We start from the raw sequence: 17,233 nt of genomic DNA on the forward strand, positions 1-17,233 counted from the left end.
TTGCTTCTCGCGGGCGTCGGCCACCGGGCGAGCGCCGTTCCATCAGGTGTCTCCGCCCCGGCCCGGCATCTCCTGCCCCGGCATCCCCGCCCCGAACCGGCTGCCGGGTCTGCGGCTCCTGCAGGACCGCGCGCTCTGCCCCGGACCCCGAGAAAAACTTTCTGGAGCGATTTGAAATTGGGGGGTGATGGACACGGCTCCCACATCTAATAATTTAAATGCTTCTGCTGTGTTTTACGCTGAGGAGCTTTAAAAAAGCATTCAGGATCGGACGAAGATAACGCTGCAAAATAATAACGATTGTAGCCCCTGCTTTTGTGAGGCAAGGTATTCTGATAAATACCTGCAAGTATTTTTAGATGCTCAGTAGATGGAATTAGAGTTTATTCTGTGAGGTGTGTGTGTGTGTGTGTGTGTGTGTGTGTGTGTGTGTGAGAGAGAGAGAGAGAGAGAGAAAGAAAGAGAGAGAGAGAGAGATATTGAGATTGAGAGAGACTTGCCCCATAGAGGATAAAAGTGGGGATTCCGGGGTCCTTTTACCTGGCCTTTGGTTTCTGCCTGGCCATTCAGAGCACATTTACAAGGAATGAATTTAGGTATGAACTTGTGCACCCGTGCTTTCTCCTTGAGTGGGTGAAACGCCTTTTTTTTTTAAGTTCTGTTCTTCTGAAACCTCGACCCTCATAAGGCGAGGCTGTCCCACCCCGGAACAACTGCCAGCCCAGGCCCGATGAATGGGCCGCGTCTAAGCCCCGGGTCCGGGCCCGCGGGTGGGGAGCCGAGCCCCGCGCCCCGGGCGCCTGGCCGGCCGCGCACCGAGGTGGGCCGGGCTGGGGCTCGGGCCCCCGGGCGGCGTGGGAGGAAGTTTGTGCCGCGGTGCTGCGCGCCGCCACTGGCCTGAACGTCTATCACGTGTGTGAGCGGTTTTCCCTCTTTTTTCCCTCCCCTCCCTCCCCTCCGCCCCCTCCTTAGGTCCCTGCGCGTTTTATTGCGACCTGCCGGTGGGAACTTTGTCTCCGAGTCGGAGCAGCATGGAGCGGCGGAGCGAGAGCCCGTGTCTGCGGGACAGCCCCGACCGGCGGAGCGGCAGCCCCGACGTGAAGGGGCCGCCCCCGGTGAAGGTGGCCCGGCTGGAGCAGAACGGCAGCCCCATGGGAGCCCGCGGGAGGCCCAACGGCGCCGTGGCCAAGGCCGTGGGAGGTAACAGCCCGCGCCGCGGCGCGCAGCCCGGCGCGATAAGCCCGGGTGCCAGGGTTCAGGGCGCTGGGGCGCTGCGTCGGTGTAGGATTACAGGAAGTCACGTCCAGGTGCCGAGTAGCGCCCAGGTCGCCTCTGCAACTGGTAGCTTCATCCCGAGTTAAGGCAAGAGCGTGGTTTACCCAGAGGGTGGCATTTTTTGGGCACGTTGCCACTGTGTGCTGAGGTGTTGGCAGGTTTATGTCACAGCCAGCTAACTGTTTCTAGATTTTCCTAGAGAGCTTTTTAGTGATTTAACTCCGTTGCCTTGCCTCGGAGTATCTGGTAGGGATGGAGTTGGAGTGCGATGGCTTTGATGGGCTAGTCAGTCATGCTCAGGCTGGGACGGGAACGAGTGTCGGTGTTACTTTGCAGTTAGGTCGGGCAGTGCTTCCAGATGACTGAGTGAGTGACAGCTGGGAGCATGTCCTGCCCAATTTCAAGTGGAAAATAAAGAATCACCCTGTAGCCACCAGGCCCTCAGAAGCTTTAATGCTACTGTTGTCTGTGAGGTTTAAGGCAGGCATTTGTAACTTTGTTATGAATTATAGAACGGGAAAAAGAGCAAGGAAGCCTTATTAGCAACCTGCTATTTCCTCTCCCAAGAATTTAGTATTATTAAAGAAAGCTTTTTGCTGTTGTTACTATTTAAGCAACTACTTTCTACAAAAGTGTTTAGGAAAAGTAATCTGATAAGAGAAACATTTAAACAAAATATTTTAGAATTTGCATGCCAATTGCTTGTCTTTCACATAAAAAATTCTGCATGGCATGCAGGTTTGTGTGTCTGTGTATTAGCAATAAATCACTCCTTTAAATGTTTTATTCCTAAAATTTTCACCCTACTGTTTTTGACAGTAGCTTATTTAATATAATTCTTTATGTTGGCTGGCTTATAATGAATGATACAAAACCCTGGCAAACTTAGTGACAATCTGCCACATCCATGTCCTAGGTCTCTCTTGTACTTTCAAGAAATGCCCACTGTCTTTCAAAGAATTAAAACCATCCATTTTGTAAAGTAGCTACTTTTGTTTTTAGTTATTTTGCTATTTCTGTTTCTTTGTGGTAGACATTCTGGATGGTTCGCCTTAATGTTTACATTAATCACTTCCCTTGAGGAGCATCCATCTTCCCAATTTAAAAAAGTTAAAAAATAATTTGGCTTTAGAGTGTGACATATATTTTCCCTAATGGATATATGGAAATATACTTTTTATGAAGGAAAAGAAAACTTGGTAGTTCTGTGACCCACTTTTGAAGAGTGAGTTTTATTAATAATGTATTGCCCCGAGACTGAAGCAATAACTTTGGACCTTTTGTAAAATCATTTATGTGCATACAAAGAAGACAAATATTTGCCAGATATGGTGGAACTAAATGTGAGATATTCAGGGCCGATAATGTTTGGTTGAAAAATTTTTAGAAATCCTCGGAGTCAAGCATTGTGAAAGTGACCTGCATGGATATGAAGACACTTGGGCTTAAAATTTCAATCTTTTTCTGAAAACTAATAGAATGCACTGAATAGGAAGAAGTGTCTAATAAACATTTTACAATGTAATTGTTGCCAATTGGGCCTATTTAAAACAAGCTTTCTTTTCTCCCCTTCTATATGATATTGAATTGTGAAAGAAATTGCCTCTTTCTATTGACCCAGGGATACCTGTAGGGTAACATAGTGGTTGCTTTTTCAGATTTTCTAAAATTATAATTTACACTTGACCAGTTACTGTAAATTGGACACAAACTAAAATTTTTGTCTTCAAGAATTAATAGATTTGTAGCCTTAGTCACCTTCTCTGAGGTTTAGCCAAATTTAGTAATATTGAAGGTTTTATTAGGTGCTTTGTTTCAATTTGGGAACTAAAGATAACATTATTTTGTCTTAATACATACCATATATAATACTCCATAGTACAGTAGTTAAAATAGCTTATATATGACATTTTAAACATTTTGTTTTTTTAAAGAATGCTTTTATTCTATACAGTATGATTATTCGGAAAAATGAAAGAACTTTAAAAATAACTTGTATAAAATTTTGACAGTCCAAAGTTTTTTATTGAATGTTAATAATTATTTTGTGGACTTAAGTTTATATAATTTCCAAATGTACACTAAGATGCTTATAGTTTCATTTCTTTTCAACTTTTGATAATGTATATAGACTGTAGGAAAGCCAATCTTTTTAAAAAATTACATTCTAAATTTTAAAAAATGTAAAATACGTTTCTAATTAGAGGTACTTTCCAATTAAAAGATGTTTTTGAACATAAGGTAAATATGAAGTAGATTATGTTTCTACCACCTCACATCTTCTTGTTGAAATTTTCTCTGTAAAGCCATATAATACGCATAGAAAACTATAAAATATTTATAGCTCTGCATCACATATTATCATTTTCAGATATATGGCAGTCTTGTCGATGTCGTAAAGATGGGTATTTTCAGAATGAAGCCTCAAAACTTGGGAGCGCATATTTGTTCATCTTTAGTTTTCCTATTTTTCAAAGCACCCTCCTAATAGTGTAAATCATTGTTAATTGGTTGCTCAATAAAATAGCAATTTATCTCACTGCTTTTGATAAGCAGTGCGATAAATGTTTTGGGGTATATTGGTTTCAATTTTAAATTCTGTTGCAGTTATTCTACTTTTTCGGGGGAGGGAGGCATTTTTATTTTTTGATGAGGACTAAGTTATTCATAAAAAGAAGGAAGCATGACTTTAATGTCTGTATTCAGCTAGTTAGAGGTGTTAGATACCTACCCAAGTCTCCAAGGTTGCATTTTAATGGGGGACTTAAAAGTTAGTACATTGTTTACAATGTGGTTAGCTTTAGAAGACTATCAGAGACTAGATCAGTGTTGCTTTGTCTTTCTAACACTTTCTAGGATGCTTTTATTCTTATTGAAGCAGTGTGTTTTAAAACATGTATGTAGTAAAATATAAGTGCTCAGATGTGGATGACAGTCAGCTTTTATAGAAGGTCCTCAGGAAAAACAAAAAGGCTAATATCTCTTTAAAAAACATATGAAGGCTGAGAGAATGTTTAGAGCAGGCAAGAGCACCGTGGTGTTGACAGCTTTATATCCCTGCTGGGTAACATTCACTTACTAGAATTGGCGTCTCCTCTCAGCTAGTAATTCACTCCATAAGGATTCTGAAGAAGAATGATTAATGGGGGAGAAATTTATATTTGTGAAATTGTTGATTAAAACTTATAGATCTGTTTGAAGATTTAGAAAAAAGAAGAGATTATTAAGGATAATGAAAATAAGAATCAGGTGATCCTGTTTACCACCATTAGCATAAGTATCCTCAACACTGTACAGTATGGAATGCTTCAGCCACGCAACCTGCAGCCTGAAATGAAAGTGATGCCAGTCAAGTTTCCAGGGGGAAGCAGGTCGTCCTGCCTTCCTCCTGGGCTGCCGAAAGGCACTGGCCAGTTGTGCTTTAAGAGCGATAAATTATTGCGCTTCATTCATTGTTAACACGTACATTTTCGCTTTTTAATGTTTGGCTTGAAGAAGAACTTTCAGACAGCTTTATTTAAACTGAATGAACAGCGCTTGAATATACCAGATGGTGTATTTGCGGATAGGAGGCATTAAACATCAGAAATCTTTTTGTTATTTTTCATTTTCTTATGAATTTTTATGATTTTTGGGGGGTTGTTAAATGTTCTAGGTTTTACAGAAAATATTTAAACATAGAGGCTATCATATAGGGATATATGCCTTTATTTGGGAAAAATGCTTATTTATTGAAAACTAATTTGTTTTAAAAGTAGCAATTTGATTTTATTTGAAGAACTGCTGGTTGAAGTTGTCTGATTAGCTAACGAGTCAACCCAAAGTAGACCTGTTCTTCTGGCTTCCAGGCAGCTCTTCCAGGAACATAAGTCTCTTGCAAGGGAAAAAATCATTTTGCAGTACACACTGAGGTATTCAAATAGGAAAGCAAATGTGATCAAGACTGTTAGGCAGGCCTCATTTAGAGCCCACATTGTCTACAACAACGGTTAGTTTAATTGTCTACATGTGGAGCATTTCCTTTTAGACTAAAATAAATGTTCAGATCAGGTGTAGACATCATATTAGCAGTAGTAGAGGGAAATTTTGCTTTTGGAAAAGAGTGCAGATATGAGAAGGTATAGGCATATATTGAACTGTATAAAATACGTAGGCATTTAGAGATATAAATTGTCAACATGGGAAAGATGGAAGACTCCATTTCTAAGGATGAATATCATAATGTTTGTAGGAAAGACTCAAAAGAGAAGACTGTAGTCTCCCATCCACTTTAAAAAAAAAACATTTATGATCTTTTAAATAGAATGAACTTAGGCTTTGGGGTCATCCAACAATCTAGCATGTCTCTGTAGTTTTGCTGAGGTAGAAAAATAGCCCTTCTCTAAAGTGTTTTTAGTCCTTGGCCTGTTATTAAAATAAAGATATACTTGGTTAAAAAAATATATGCAATGGAACATACACATTAAACAGAACATAGGGTATCCGCCCCTTTAAGTCCTGAGCATAATTTGGTGTTTCAAGTAATTTTGGAAGCCTTATGTTCCATCAGCAGAAACCCACTGACCATTATATATATATTCAGGATCATCTGCAGTGAAGTGTGTGTGTGTGTGTGTGTGCGCGTGCGCACACACACACACACACACACACACACACACACACACACGTGTTGGAGCTGTATAGATGTCCTGTAAGGCATTTGTTTTTTACCCCTGGCAGAAAATAAGCAATATCATCTTTTCGTTGGAGGATGTAACCAGCACGGTCAGTCTGTACATCTTAGATATATCTGTGTTAATTCCCTTTTCCTTAAAAAAATTTCCCCATTTATCTCAATAGTGAAGGAAAACAGACTAATAATTACTTACTGGTACCTAAGAATATAAATTTGAGTGGTTTTAAGAATAAGGAAATCAAGTATTTCAGTTAGTGGAGCTTACTGGTTCTATTATGTCATTTAAAATTCCTATTTTTTTTTAGAAGCAGTTTTGTGCATATATTTAAAAAGACAATTTACATTAACTTAGTAAGTAGATGAATTCCACATTGTATTTTCTTTGGTCACCCTTGTCTTTTTTTTTTTTTTTTTTTTTGTTTCTGTTAAAAGCACAATTTCTCACAGTTAAAAGTCCTTTATAACTAATAATCCCACATTGGGTACATAACTGTGTACATAACTTATTTCAGAAAGCCAAACTTTATCCTACATAGAATGTAAATAAATTGGTAAAAAATTTTTGTATTTTTAAATTTAACAAGTAGGCATTTTAAAACCTATATAATGAGTGTACAGTTACATATTAATTTTCACTGTCTTCCTTACATGAATACTGAGATACAATGGCATTCTGGAACCTATTTAAAGACGGAGCATTTGACAAAAGTTGTATGGGTAACAGTTTGTCAGTGAAGAGTGACAAGTGGGAAATGACAAATGAAATGTTGGCATCGTCACTCTTTATTTTGATAAAACGTCTCAATTTGCAGTGATATAATACTGTTTCATATTATTTCATGGGTTGTGTGTGAGATGCATAAGGAGAATTTAGATTTTGTGAACGGGAAATTAGCAGCCTAAACTCTCTTTTCAGAAGCTTTGGCAGCAAGTTCTCCTTTCCCCCCACTCCCCAAGAATAAGAACAGCAGTGAAATGTTGGATCCAACCCATACATTTTAACTCATTATTTTATGAAAAAAAGGAAATAACTGAAAATGGTTTCAAGTAGGAGACCTTTATGCTTAGTTCAAAAAAATGAAGAAGAGAGTTTGCCTTTTAGTTTCCTTCTTTATAGCAGTGTGAAAAGGAGTGATTTCCCTCTTCTGACTGATCCTACAGGTCTTTTCTCACACTTGGGATCACTGCTGCTCTCTGGCATTTGCTTTAGGGTACTAGTAAGGAGAGCTGTGAATTCCTTTTATTTTAAAGTGCAGCAGAGGTTTTGAAAATGTCTGTGCATTAAAAAAGGATCTTTATATACAAAAGATTCATCATCCTACTACTTAAAAATGATGTGATAGATATTTCAAAGTCAAAGTAGGTACCCTGAGTGGATTTGAGGTGTGAGTTAAAACAACTGAGTCCAGTTGAGGACTTAGAGCTTTCAGAAAACAAAACAACAAAAAACAACCTCTGATGTAGACTCTAGAGTGTTCTGTTTTCCTAAAGTTATAAACATTACTTCCTTTATTGTTACTGATCAAGCAAGCACATATTTTCTTCTTTTGCATGGAAACAAGCCCACAAGCAAGATATGTTACAGCATTTTTGTAAAAGTGTTTCATGGTAGAGTTTTCAAAGCCATAGGTCTTTGTATATTTTTTTCAGTTAACAGAATTGTTTTTTCTCTTTAATAACAGTTGACTTAAAATTTTTGGTAAAATCAATATAACTAAGTGGCAGCAAAAGACATCAGAAATTGCCTTCTCCAACTTGTTTTTTGCTTTTTATTTGCAAAGTTTTACTTAATTTCAGATAAAAAAAAAACTAGGTAGAAAGATATAATATGCATAAATGTGGCTTAGAGATATAATTATGTTAATTGGGGTTGTGACATGACTTCTGCACCACCAACTGATGTCTGTATCTTTAAAACTTGGAAAAAATTAATAGATGTTATAGATATTAGTTTGACAAATTCCTAAAATATAGAAAAACACATTAATAAAAGTTTCAAGAATGTGAACCTCGAAATAAAGTTATCAGCAAACCATATCAGTCTATAGCAAGCATGTTTAGTATCTCTGGTTATAACAGAGTAGTAAAATCATCTGGGAAAGTCTTTTTCAATGTTAGTTGCCCCAGTACTATTACTATTTGCTGGTGTATGAGGCAAATTTATTTCTAGCATTAAATAGTTGCCGTATTATTGAAATTGAGTTCTATCCTACCACAGTTGAGCATTAAACTGTAGTGTAACATAACAACAAAGATAAAAAAATTAAGGGGAAGCATTGCAAGCTACTATTTATAAAAATGGATGCATTAACATCAGAGGAACAGTTTGGTACCCACTGGTGGTTGCACAGTTACTGAAATGTGCAGAGCAGCTCAGTGTCTTTGTTTCCTTGAAGACTTGCACAGATAAGAAAAAAAAAAAAGAAGTGGAGACTCTAGTTAGAGCAAATGTTTTATAAAGCACTAAGATCTGACAGAGGTGATTTATAGGCATTTTCATAAAAAAACTCGAATTTCGTCATATTTGCTACAATTACCTTTTTCTTTCTTTAAAAAATATCTTTTCCTTGTTTTGTATTTGGCTAATAAGCAAGTGAATCAGTTCTTTTATAACAGATTATGATTTTTCTATACAAGAAAATATTTTCTGTGCCAAGAGAGGAAATTTGGCTAAATGTCATGCCCCAAACTCCTGGGAAATGACCAAAGGCATAGAGTAAAAATAACTGTATTTTTAGATTCCAAGTTTATGCCCTATATACTAAAATTGAACATTTCTATTGCATTTGTTTCAATTATGTATACATATAAGGAAAGAAAATTTGATGTTTTACTAGCTTATTAGAAAAATGCATTCTCATCAAGACTCTTCAAATTGCAGTGTTGTTATTATTGTTATTATTACCATTATTATTATTATTATTAGGTTAACAGAACAAAAACTTTCTTTTGTCATAATCCAAAGATGGTAACAGTGCAGCATGATAAATGTCTCTTTAAGTGTCGTAGTAAAAGAAAATGACTTGTCTTCTGAGGCGGTGGAGAGTTTATGTTGTTTTGGACCCATTTCCCAAGCAGTGATCGAAAACAGATTACAATAACAATTATACAGTCAGAAGATGCAATATCCATTTCTGCTTTAATTGAGTGAAAGAATAATAAAAACATCATTAAGAAAAATGAGGTGGACCTGTCACACAGTGTACAAATTTTTAGTCTTGGAAAAGATGCAGAATAACTGAAGTGCTTTTCACTTATTTTGCAGTGCTTATTAGCTAAAATCTGTTTCAGGGAGAGACCATTTGGCTCTCATTCTACCCTGTGAGGTTCGTAGCCCATGGGAGGTGGTTGCTCAGGAAACATTAAAAGTGATCATTGACTGTCTTCATATACAGTTTGACCAGGGACACCACACTTTGTTAAATTCTACCTCAAGTGTGTAATGTACCCCTCGCCCTAGTTTTTTAAACTTGTGGAAATGGAAGTCAAAAGTAACTAAGTCAGAAGTAATGATTGTTTCTCTTGTGAGAAAGTTCTGCCGTGGAAGGGCTAAGTATGGTCCCTGGCCTGCCTAAGTCCTAACAGAGATAGAGGAGAGAGAGAGAGAGATAGTGAATAAGGAGCCCCCTTTTCCTTCTCAGCACACACGGGTTTGTGGGGATCTGGGGTTTCTACGTGTGCACATCACCTGGTGTATATACAGGTGCCGTGGACTGCCATTGGGGATGGAGGCTCTGGCTTCCATCTGCAGTCCTTTGAGCCATTACATCCCTAATCCTTCCCATTGCCGGGCCTCCAGCCGTCCTTCCCTAGAGTCTCGCTTCCAGCAATGCCAGGCGAACAGTCAGGCAGCCGCATGATGGCTAGTTTTCTTTGCCCTTGGCTGTTTGTTACTCTATTCATAGAAACCACAGATCCTGAAAACCTGGTTGTGACAATGGGATGATCCCAGGCACCCTGCTTGGGGGACAGGAACACTGGCCACGCAGCAGCAGTTGGAGCTCAAGGCTGACTCGACTCGGGTGATAGACGTGGAGAGGCATATTTCTTTGATCTGTTGCTGACAATTTTCTGAGGTCTGGTACTTTAAAAACCTTTCTGAAGGTGGCAAGATGAAAGGGATATGACAGGCAGTCCAGGGTTCCAGTGGAGGTCTCAGAACCCCCAAACTGTCCTGAGCATAAAACCATCCCCTTCAGAGTGGAATTTATATCAAACAGCCCAAAAAAGCTTTTTAAAACATTTTTATTCAGTCCAGAGAGTCTAGTTAATAGTGCCTTCATTAAAATACTTTTGTCAGCAAAGGGTTTTTCAGTTGTAACATTTACATAACCTAACAGCGCTGGTGAATGCCATGAGTTTTAAGGGTCTATTAGTGGTTCCGTTTTTTCTGGACTTCACAATTTAAACCTAAACATTAATTCTGGGTGGAACTTGGCATAGTGTCTTTTTGCCTTGGAGGAAATTTTTGTTGTACAATAAAAAAATGTTTTTTTTTCTTCATACAATCACCTCCATGACCTCCCTCTCCCAAGTAAATAGCAATTAAATAGCAAGGTTTTAAAAAGGCATCTTTAATTTTTAAAAAGGAGTGATTATTTTAGGTGACTTTTATAATTTTCCACTAGTTCACATTTGCAAAGTAGTACTTTTGATATTAATAAGAAAGATCTGTAAGGCTGATAACATAATGAAAATATTTTTTTTTCTTGTATGTAAGGAAGTCTTATGGTAACATTTTTGATTAAATAACATAATTTTTGATGGTCCTTGAAACTTACAGTGATGTGTCTTTATTAGAAGCTGAGAGATGTAAAAAAAATCTTTATGTCAATTGAAATGATAACATTGACTAGAAGAAAGAAATTGAAATCTCCCTACAAAGTAACTGAATTTTCCAGTATATGTAATTTTGGAAAATATACTAAAATTCTTTAGATAATCCTTTCTATATATAAATACTATGTTAGAGTTGAATTATCACAGTAATATGATTACATGGTAATTGGGAAATGTAAAAGTAAGCGAGGAATCCCTGCAATGGCAAATTGTTGTCTTCGGAAACCAAAAGGTGTTTAGAAAAGTTAGTGAGGGGGTCCTTTGGAAGAGAGGATTCCTGGGGAAGAGCTGGTAAGCCAAGGTCCTTCGGAAGCTTCGCCTAATCTTTCCTGAAGCCTTGCCTATATTCAAGACAAATTTTTTTTCCTTTAAATTTGGCAAACATGGTATTAGAAGAAGAAAATATTCAGGGAGTGTAAGAAGTTATTATACATTTAAGACCCAGGTAAGGCTATTTTACTGGAGTAAATAAGGTGACCCTGATTTTTCCTCCTTCTCAAATGAATCCCTAGGTAATACTTAGCAAAAGTAACTTTATTTACAGGCTGATTCATATGACAAGTTTGAGCCTTAAGCTCATTTTTACAGCTAACCTATAAACCCCCCCCATACCCCCCCCCCCAAAAAAAACCTTGGAGTTTATAATTTAAAATCTGCCAGTGCTGTTACAAATGATCATTATTTCCTAGGAGAATTTAAGAAGAAAAGAACTGTAGAAAATATTATGACTTCAGAAAGAACCATTGTTTTATGTATGATTATTATTTTTGTTTTTGGCACCATGGCAGAAAAACTGGGGTCTGGCCTGCCGTTCTAGTTTGGACTCCAAACACTATCCTGTAGAATGTATAGAATTCCAGCTAGCATCGCGGCAGGTATAAATGTACTTCTTTTCACACTGTTCCAAGTGGTTAGTGGAAAACAAGTTGCAAAGTAATTCCCTCGGCCCCCCATAAAAAGATTTATAGCAAAGTAATTCTCAGCTCCATAATGGGACTGTTGTAGGTTTGTGTTTGATATTTGTAAGACTGAAATACAGTCCATGTACCCAAACTAAGCATTTATTGTAAACACGTTAGCTGCCAAGAGCTTATATTCTGTCAAACATAATTATATTGAAGATTGATGTAGAGTTTGGAAGTGAGGTCGAGGGAGACAGTTCTTTTTCACCAAGGAGGGCTCCTGAGATGTGGCTCTTCTTCCTTTGATAGAATGACTCAGTGAGGCGGGCTTCCTCACAGCCGGGCCCTCATATGTATCATAAACACAGGCCTGCTCTTGAAAACAGATCTGTTTATCTATCTGACTTCTGTTAACAAAATAAAGAAATGAACTTACATTCATGGGGGCTCTAGTTTCCCCTCTCATCTTCATCCAACTCTGGCAGCCGTGGTGGCAAGATGAAATAGCTGCCCTGACCTCTTGGTTTCTCCTGGAGAACATGCGCAAACCCACACCTGTACCTTAAGTTAACCCCCAACGGAAAAAATCCCTTCTCTCCTTAGTGCGAAAAATGTGCTCAAGTTGGCCTTCTGCTATTTTGTGTTCAGTTTAGATTAGATTAGAACTGTTCTGAAATTGTGGCCCGGGAAAGGACAACGCTAATAGGCTTTATATGGAGGCTTAAAATTATTTTTAACATAAAAAATTTTAATTTTAGGGAACCTAGGGGAAGTGAAATCTCTTTGAGTTTGAGATACTCATACCTGGAATTACTCTCAATTTAAAATACTATGGTAGTCTTCCAGGGTTATCGTTTTGAGAAAGGTAAAATTTTATATTCTATTTTCGGTAAGAATATCTTGTGTTTTTTTTTTTTTTGCCTCGGAAACAATCATTTTAGGCTTTGGTAACACTTGTCAAATGCAATGCAAAATAAAAATGGAATATTATTTCTCCTTTGGCCGAATGATAACTTTTGGCCAACCATTGTAAGGAAGAAAATAAGATTTTCAGTGGATTTCTAGGCAGTGACTTACACAGTCTCTTTATTTTTTAAACTACTAAATTTAGTATTTTAATGTAAATAATACAAACTATAAAGAGAATGTCTTAGAATCATAAAGTAAAAAAATATACTCACCTTCTTTGTTCTGTTTTTCTTATTTAAGTAATTGTTACAAATTACACAGGTACATATATACTTAAAATATTTTGTCTGGGAAATATTCCATCAGACCACAGTTTCCCTGCTCTGTGGGCTGGGTTTTATTAACTTGATCTGAGTCACAATAATAATATCCTACATATTACAAACCAGAGATCTCAGTATCCCCTAAGGGAGATGGAAAATACTATGATTTTGACTTTCTGGAGCTCTCTCTCCTCCTGTTCTTTTCTCTTCCTCCTCCCGTCATTAGTTCTTTCAAGGACTAGGTTACTATTGCCTCTCAACAGGCATTTGTTGGCTATAAGAATGAGAGGCGCTTTTAGTGGTTGGGAGAGCGTGTTCTGGTTGTCTATCCCTCAAAGCTCAGCAGGGTGAAATCTGTATTTATTTATTTCAGCGATCATTTCTTTACTTCTATTAAATAACATCTATAAATATCTTATTATTTTAATCCTAAGCATAGACAGTAGGATTTTGGGGGGAGGAGGGCTGTGGGAGGATGCCTTTAATTCTTTTTTTTGCTATAAAAACTTTACTTTTCAGTTTTTTATTTGATAAAAATCTTTCCACTCTGGTATGATTTCCTTTGAGGCTTTGCACCAGTGTTTGATCTCAATTTTTAATAATTTTTGTGAGTTAAACTCCCCAAAGAAAACATGCTTGTGCTGTGAAATATTCCCACTAGAAATCTGGGCAGTCTTGTCTTATTGAGAGCCGAGCGCTTGATTCCTTTATTAATTCCTTGCTAGAGAACCTTAGTACAGTTAACCTTTCCTTAACACTACACTGGAGAAATTAATCAAGGATTAAAAAAATTATTTGAATTAGATAAAATAACATTTAGGCAGACCTTACAACCTGAGGTGATGAAGCACCCTTTTCGTTGACTCCGTTTTTGACTCAAGAGACTGGAGCTGCAAATAGCTTTTCCAGAGAGGATAATGAGAAGGAAGCGAGAGCGATCTCCATGCAAATACTGTTTTAAAAATTATCCTCTCAGAAACCTCCAGAATACAGTTTCACTTAACAGAGGACAAAATCCTGGTATTCACGAATTATAGTTACTTGGAACTCACCATCGAGTCCCAACACTAAGATAAATATTTCGAACATACCCTGAAAGAACCTTAAGAATTTAGTTTTCAATGAAGTACCCATTAGCAGTAAGTTATACTTTAGGATTTTCCTGATAGCCAAACTTATGCCTTCTACTTTTTCCCTTAAATTTTTTTTTTTAAATCCAGGATTAGTAACCATTTTATCTCTCTGTAGCTACTAAATTAAAAAAAAAAAAAAAGATGCTGCAGGCCCACAGCACAGCACCAGGGTAGAACTGTTGACAAGACCCTGTGGTACGGAATCCACTGTGATGCACCAGTCATGTCTGTGAACTGTGAACACGCACAGCCCCAGGGCTGGCGAGCTTTCCCAGGACAAGGTGATGTGCGCCCCTGAATCCGCTTGTGCTGGTCATTTCCTAGAAAGCTGTCCTTGTCTGCTGGTGTGGCTGCAGTGCAGGAAGCCCGGGGTGATGCAGAAAAGTCTGACAGCTGGGGATTTTTATGAAAAAAACAGAGTTTCTACTGCCTATTAATGGCAGTGATTAATGTCTAACTGGAATTAGCATTTTGTTAAACTGAACTGATGTTTATTTTGGACCCTCCGTAGGTCAGGCTGGGGTTGGGCGGGATGTGACGGAGTGAAGACTTATCTAAAGGTGGGCCTCTCCTGAGGCCAGCAGCGGCCAGCATCCCTGACATCAAGACTTCAAATCTGTGGAGCAGGCTTGCCAGGGCAGAGTTCCTAGCTGTTGCTTAGGCTTTTGTTTCTTTAGGTCACCACAACCGTGTGCCTCCTGGGTGCCCCTGGAGTCCTCATTTGCAAACTGCCTCTATGCTGGAATTTCCTGGAGTTTATCCTTCAGGCCTCAGGCCTTGACTTCATATGGAATTGTGATCTCTCAACCTGGGGCAGGCCTGATATCAGAAGTCTGGAAAGTCAGAAGCCTTTTCTATGACTTGAGACCCATCTTGGGCCTTTGAGGTGATCAGTGAGAGCAGACCAAGGTTCACTCTGCATCCCCATCCCTGGCCTGTTTTTGTTCTTATCTTCTAAAGTTAAGAGAGGCCTCAGGGACTTCAAGGAGGGCCTGGTTTTGGCAAAGAGAATTTTGAGAATAATAAAATGTTTTCTGATAATCGTTCCCGATCCCTTGCACATCTCCCAGGTGGTGGAAGAGGCATCAAGGAATCTAATTCTGAATTGCAGTAACAGCGGGGTCATGGACAAACATGACAGGGACTTTTTGCTTACATGGCTCATCAGTGTAGAACTGACCCGGATCTCCCTCCTGTGTGCACCCATGTCTTGTGCTCTTGCATTCTCATGTCAGCTCCTGCTTCTCCTGTAGTGAGAGTGAAGGACAAACAAAATTAATGATAAAAACAAGTGAATGAACCCTCCAGGGAATGGGTAGTTTACAAGTAAAGGGCAGGGAAGAATGATGCTGGACAGCTTAGTGGAGACCCAAGGGCCTGCTTGACCTGTGGACCATGGGTGGTTCCTTTGCACCCAATTAATGTTCTCCCCAACCCCACCAGTGAAAAATAATTTTCTACTTTATTTTGTTACACTCTCTGAAACTTCTTCCATTTTGTTTTTCTTGTGATAAAAAAGTGTGTGTTTGTGTGTGTGTGTGTGTGTGTGTGTGTGTGTGTGTGTTTACAAAGAAGGTACAGTCATGTACTGCATAGTGATCTTTTGGTTTGCGATGGGCCACGTAGGACAGTGGTTCCAAATGACCATGCCACATAGTGATGGCGTAGCATCTTAGATAAGCACATGCTATCAGGTCTGCACAAGAACACTGGCTTTCTCAGAAGCATGACTGCATATCTCAGGAGATTATGAGACCACAAAGTCATTCCACAGCAAAGTATAGTATCTTTTTATCTAATGATTTGAAACTTTCAAGACCATCCCCTGGGGGGAGTAGGAGCCTGGCATGGACTGTGGAGCCTTAGCTCAGAGAGTTGGCTGCCTGGGACAGAAGGACAGCAGGTGCGCACAGGGGAGAGTAGGAAAGACAAGCTTGGTCCACCTTCAGGTTTTGCCTGGGACCCCCAGCAAGGCAGTGAGAGTCACCCTGTTCTTCCTTTCTGTTTCTAGTTGTAATTCTTGGCATTCAAACTTTCCTTAATTATTTTAGGGTGGGAAGAAAGTGCTGGAAGTTAATATTGATATATTACTTCTTGCGTTTGACTTGGTGTGTGTGTGTGTGTGTGTGTGTGTGTGTGTGTGTGTGTGTATGAAAGAGAGAGAGAGAGAGAGAGAGAGAGAGAGAGAGAGAGAGAGAGATAGATCAGTGAATATATTACCAAGCAAGTATGTTTTGTTTTTCTAGTACATTTACAGTAGGAAAGGACAGTGCCTTGCTCCTTTCTCTCCTCACCCTCTGCCAGGTCCTGTATTATTCCCTTGGTTTTTAGAATCTGTTTCAGTCTTTCTAGGGCCGCAGCCTATGATTCTTTATTGGTGTGGTCACTGAGTGAGGTGCTTTTCCTTCACATTTGGTATGTAGGAAGAACAGATATTGGAGGCTCTGCTGGACCTTTGTAATCTCTGGATAGTCTCAGGGCCTTCTGAGCTGATAGAGCCCGAGGCCCTGCAGGGCCTGGGCAAGGAGGGCCCTGTGGTGGCCTTACTCCCAGAAATAGCTGGGTTGGGGGGCTTTAAGAGAGGGGAGGAGAAAGCTGGCCTGCTGTCATGTCAGCCTGATGCCTGCCATTGAAGATGCAGTTCCAAGAGCCAGGGTGGCCGAGAGTACTGAGGGGCTGGGGAGGAGACTGGACACTGGGCTCATTCGCCGTAGGGTATGGCCCCTTGTTGGAGCCTTTCTTTGCTTGTCCCTGAGTGACTGAAGAACAGGAGCCACGTGTGTTTCCTCCTCTGCCTAGCACAAAACCTGGCACCTCCCTGGCACCTCATAGGCACTTTGGAGGTGAATTCACTGACAGGCAGCGCGGGCAGCTGGTTGGCCATATCAAGTGGCAGCTGGTCCTTGACTGAGAGGCCGAGCCTTCAGTGTCTGTGGGTGTGCAGTGGAGTGTCATTCACAGGAGAGCTGGGGGTTTAGAGGGCATGGCCTAACCTTTTGCTCTCACCTCACTGTGCTTCTTGGAGACATCGTACTTCTCCCATAGTTTAAGTTTCTTAATTTATCAGGAGAGAATAAAAATAACCTCGTACAGGGCAGATAGGAGGAGAAAAGAAGGTGTGTATGTTAGGGCGCAGGTGAGCTGGAAGGTGCTCTGCGCAGGCGCGGGTTACCTGGG

The 17,233-nt window shown here is 39.5% G+C and overlaps 1 protein-coding gene across 2 annotated transcripts in view; it reads left to right on the forward strand.

Annotated features, from left to right (window-relative positions):
• Window positions 1-1,016: 1,016 nt before the first annotated feature.
• SATB2 (SATB homeobox 2) overlaps window positions 1,017-17,233 on the forward strand; it is a gene marked incomplete at its 5' end in the record, with an annotated part of 179,088 nt that continues 162,871 nt past the window's right edge. The window contains one exon of one of the 2 annotated variants that reach the window (XM_080719979.1): window positions 1,017-1,200. In XM_080719979.1, the coding sequence (XP_080576105.1) occupies window positions 1,032-1,200 (169 nt within the window). Of the gene's footprint in view, window positions 1,246-17,233 lie in introns of both variants that reach the window. The other variant, XM_080719978.1, reaches the window with a different exon arrangement.

This window comes from Muscardinus avellanarius, assembly GCF_963383645.1.
Source record: "Muscardinus avellanarius genome assembly, chromosome: 2".
NCBI classification, from domain to species: domain Eukaryota; kingdom Metazoa; phylum Chordata; class Mammalia; order Rodentia; family Gliridae; genus Muscardinus; species Muscardinus avellanarius.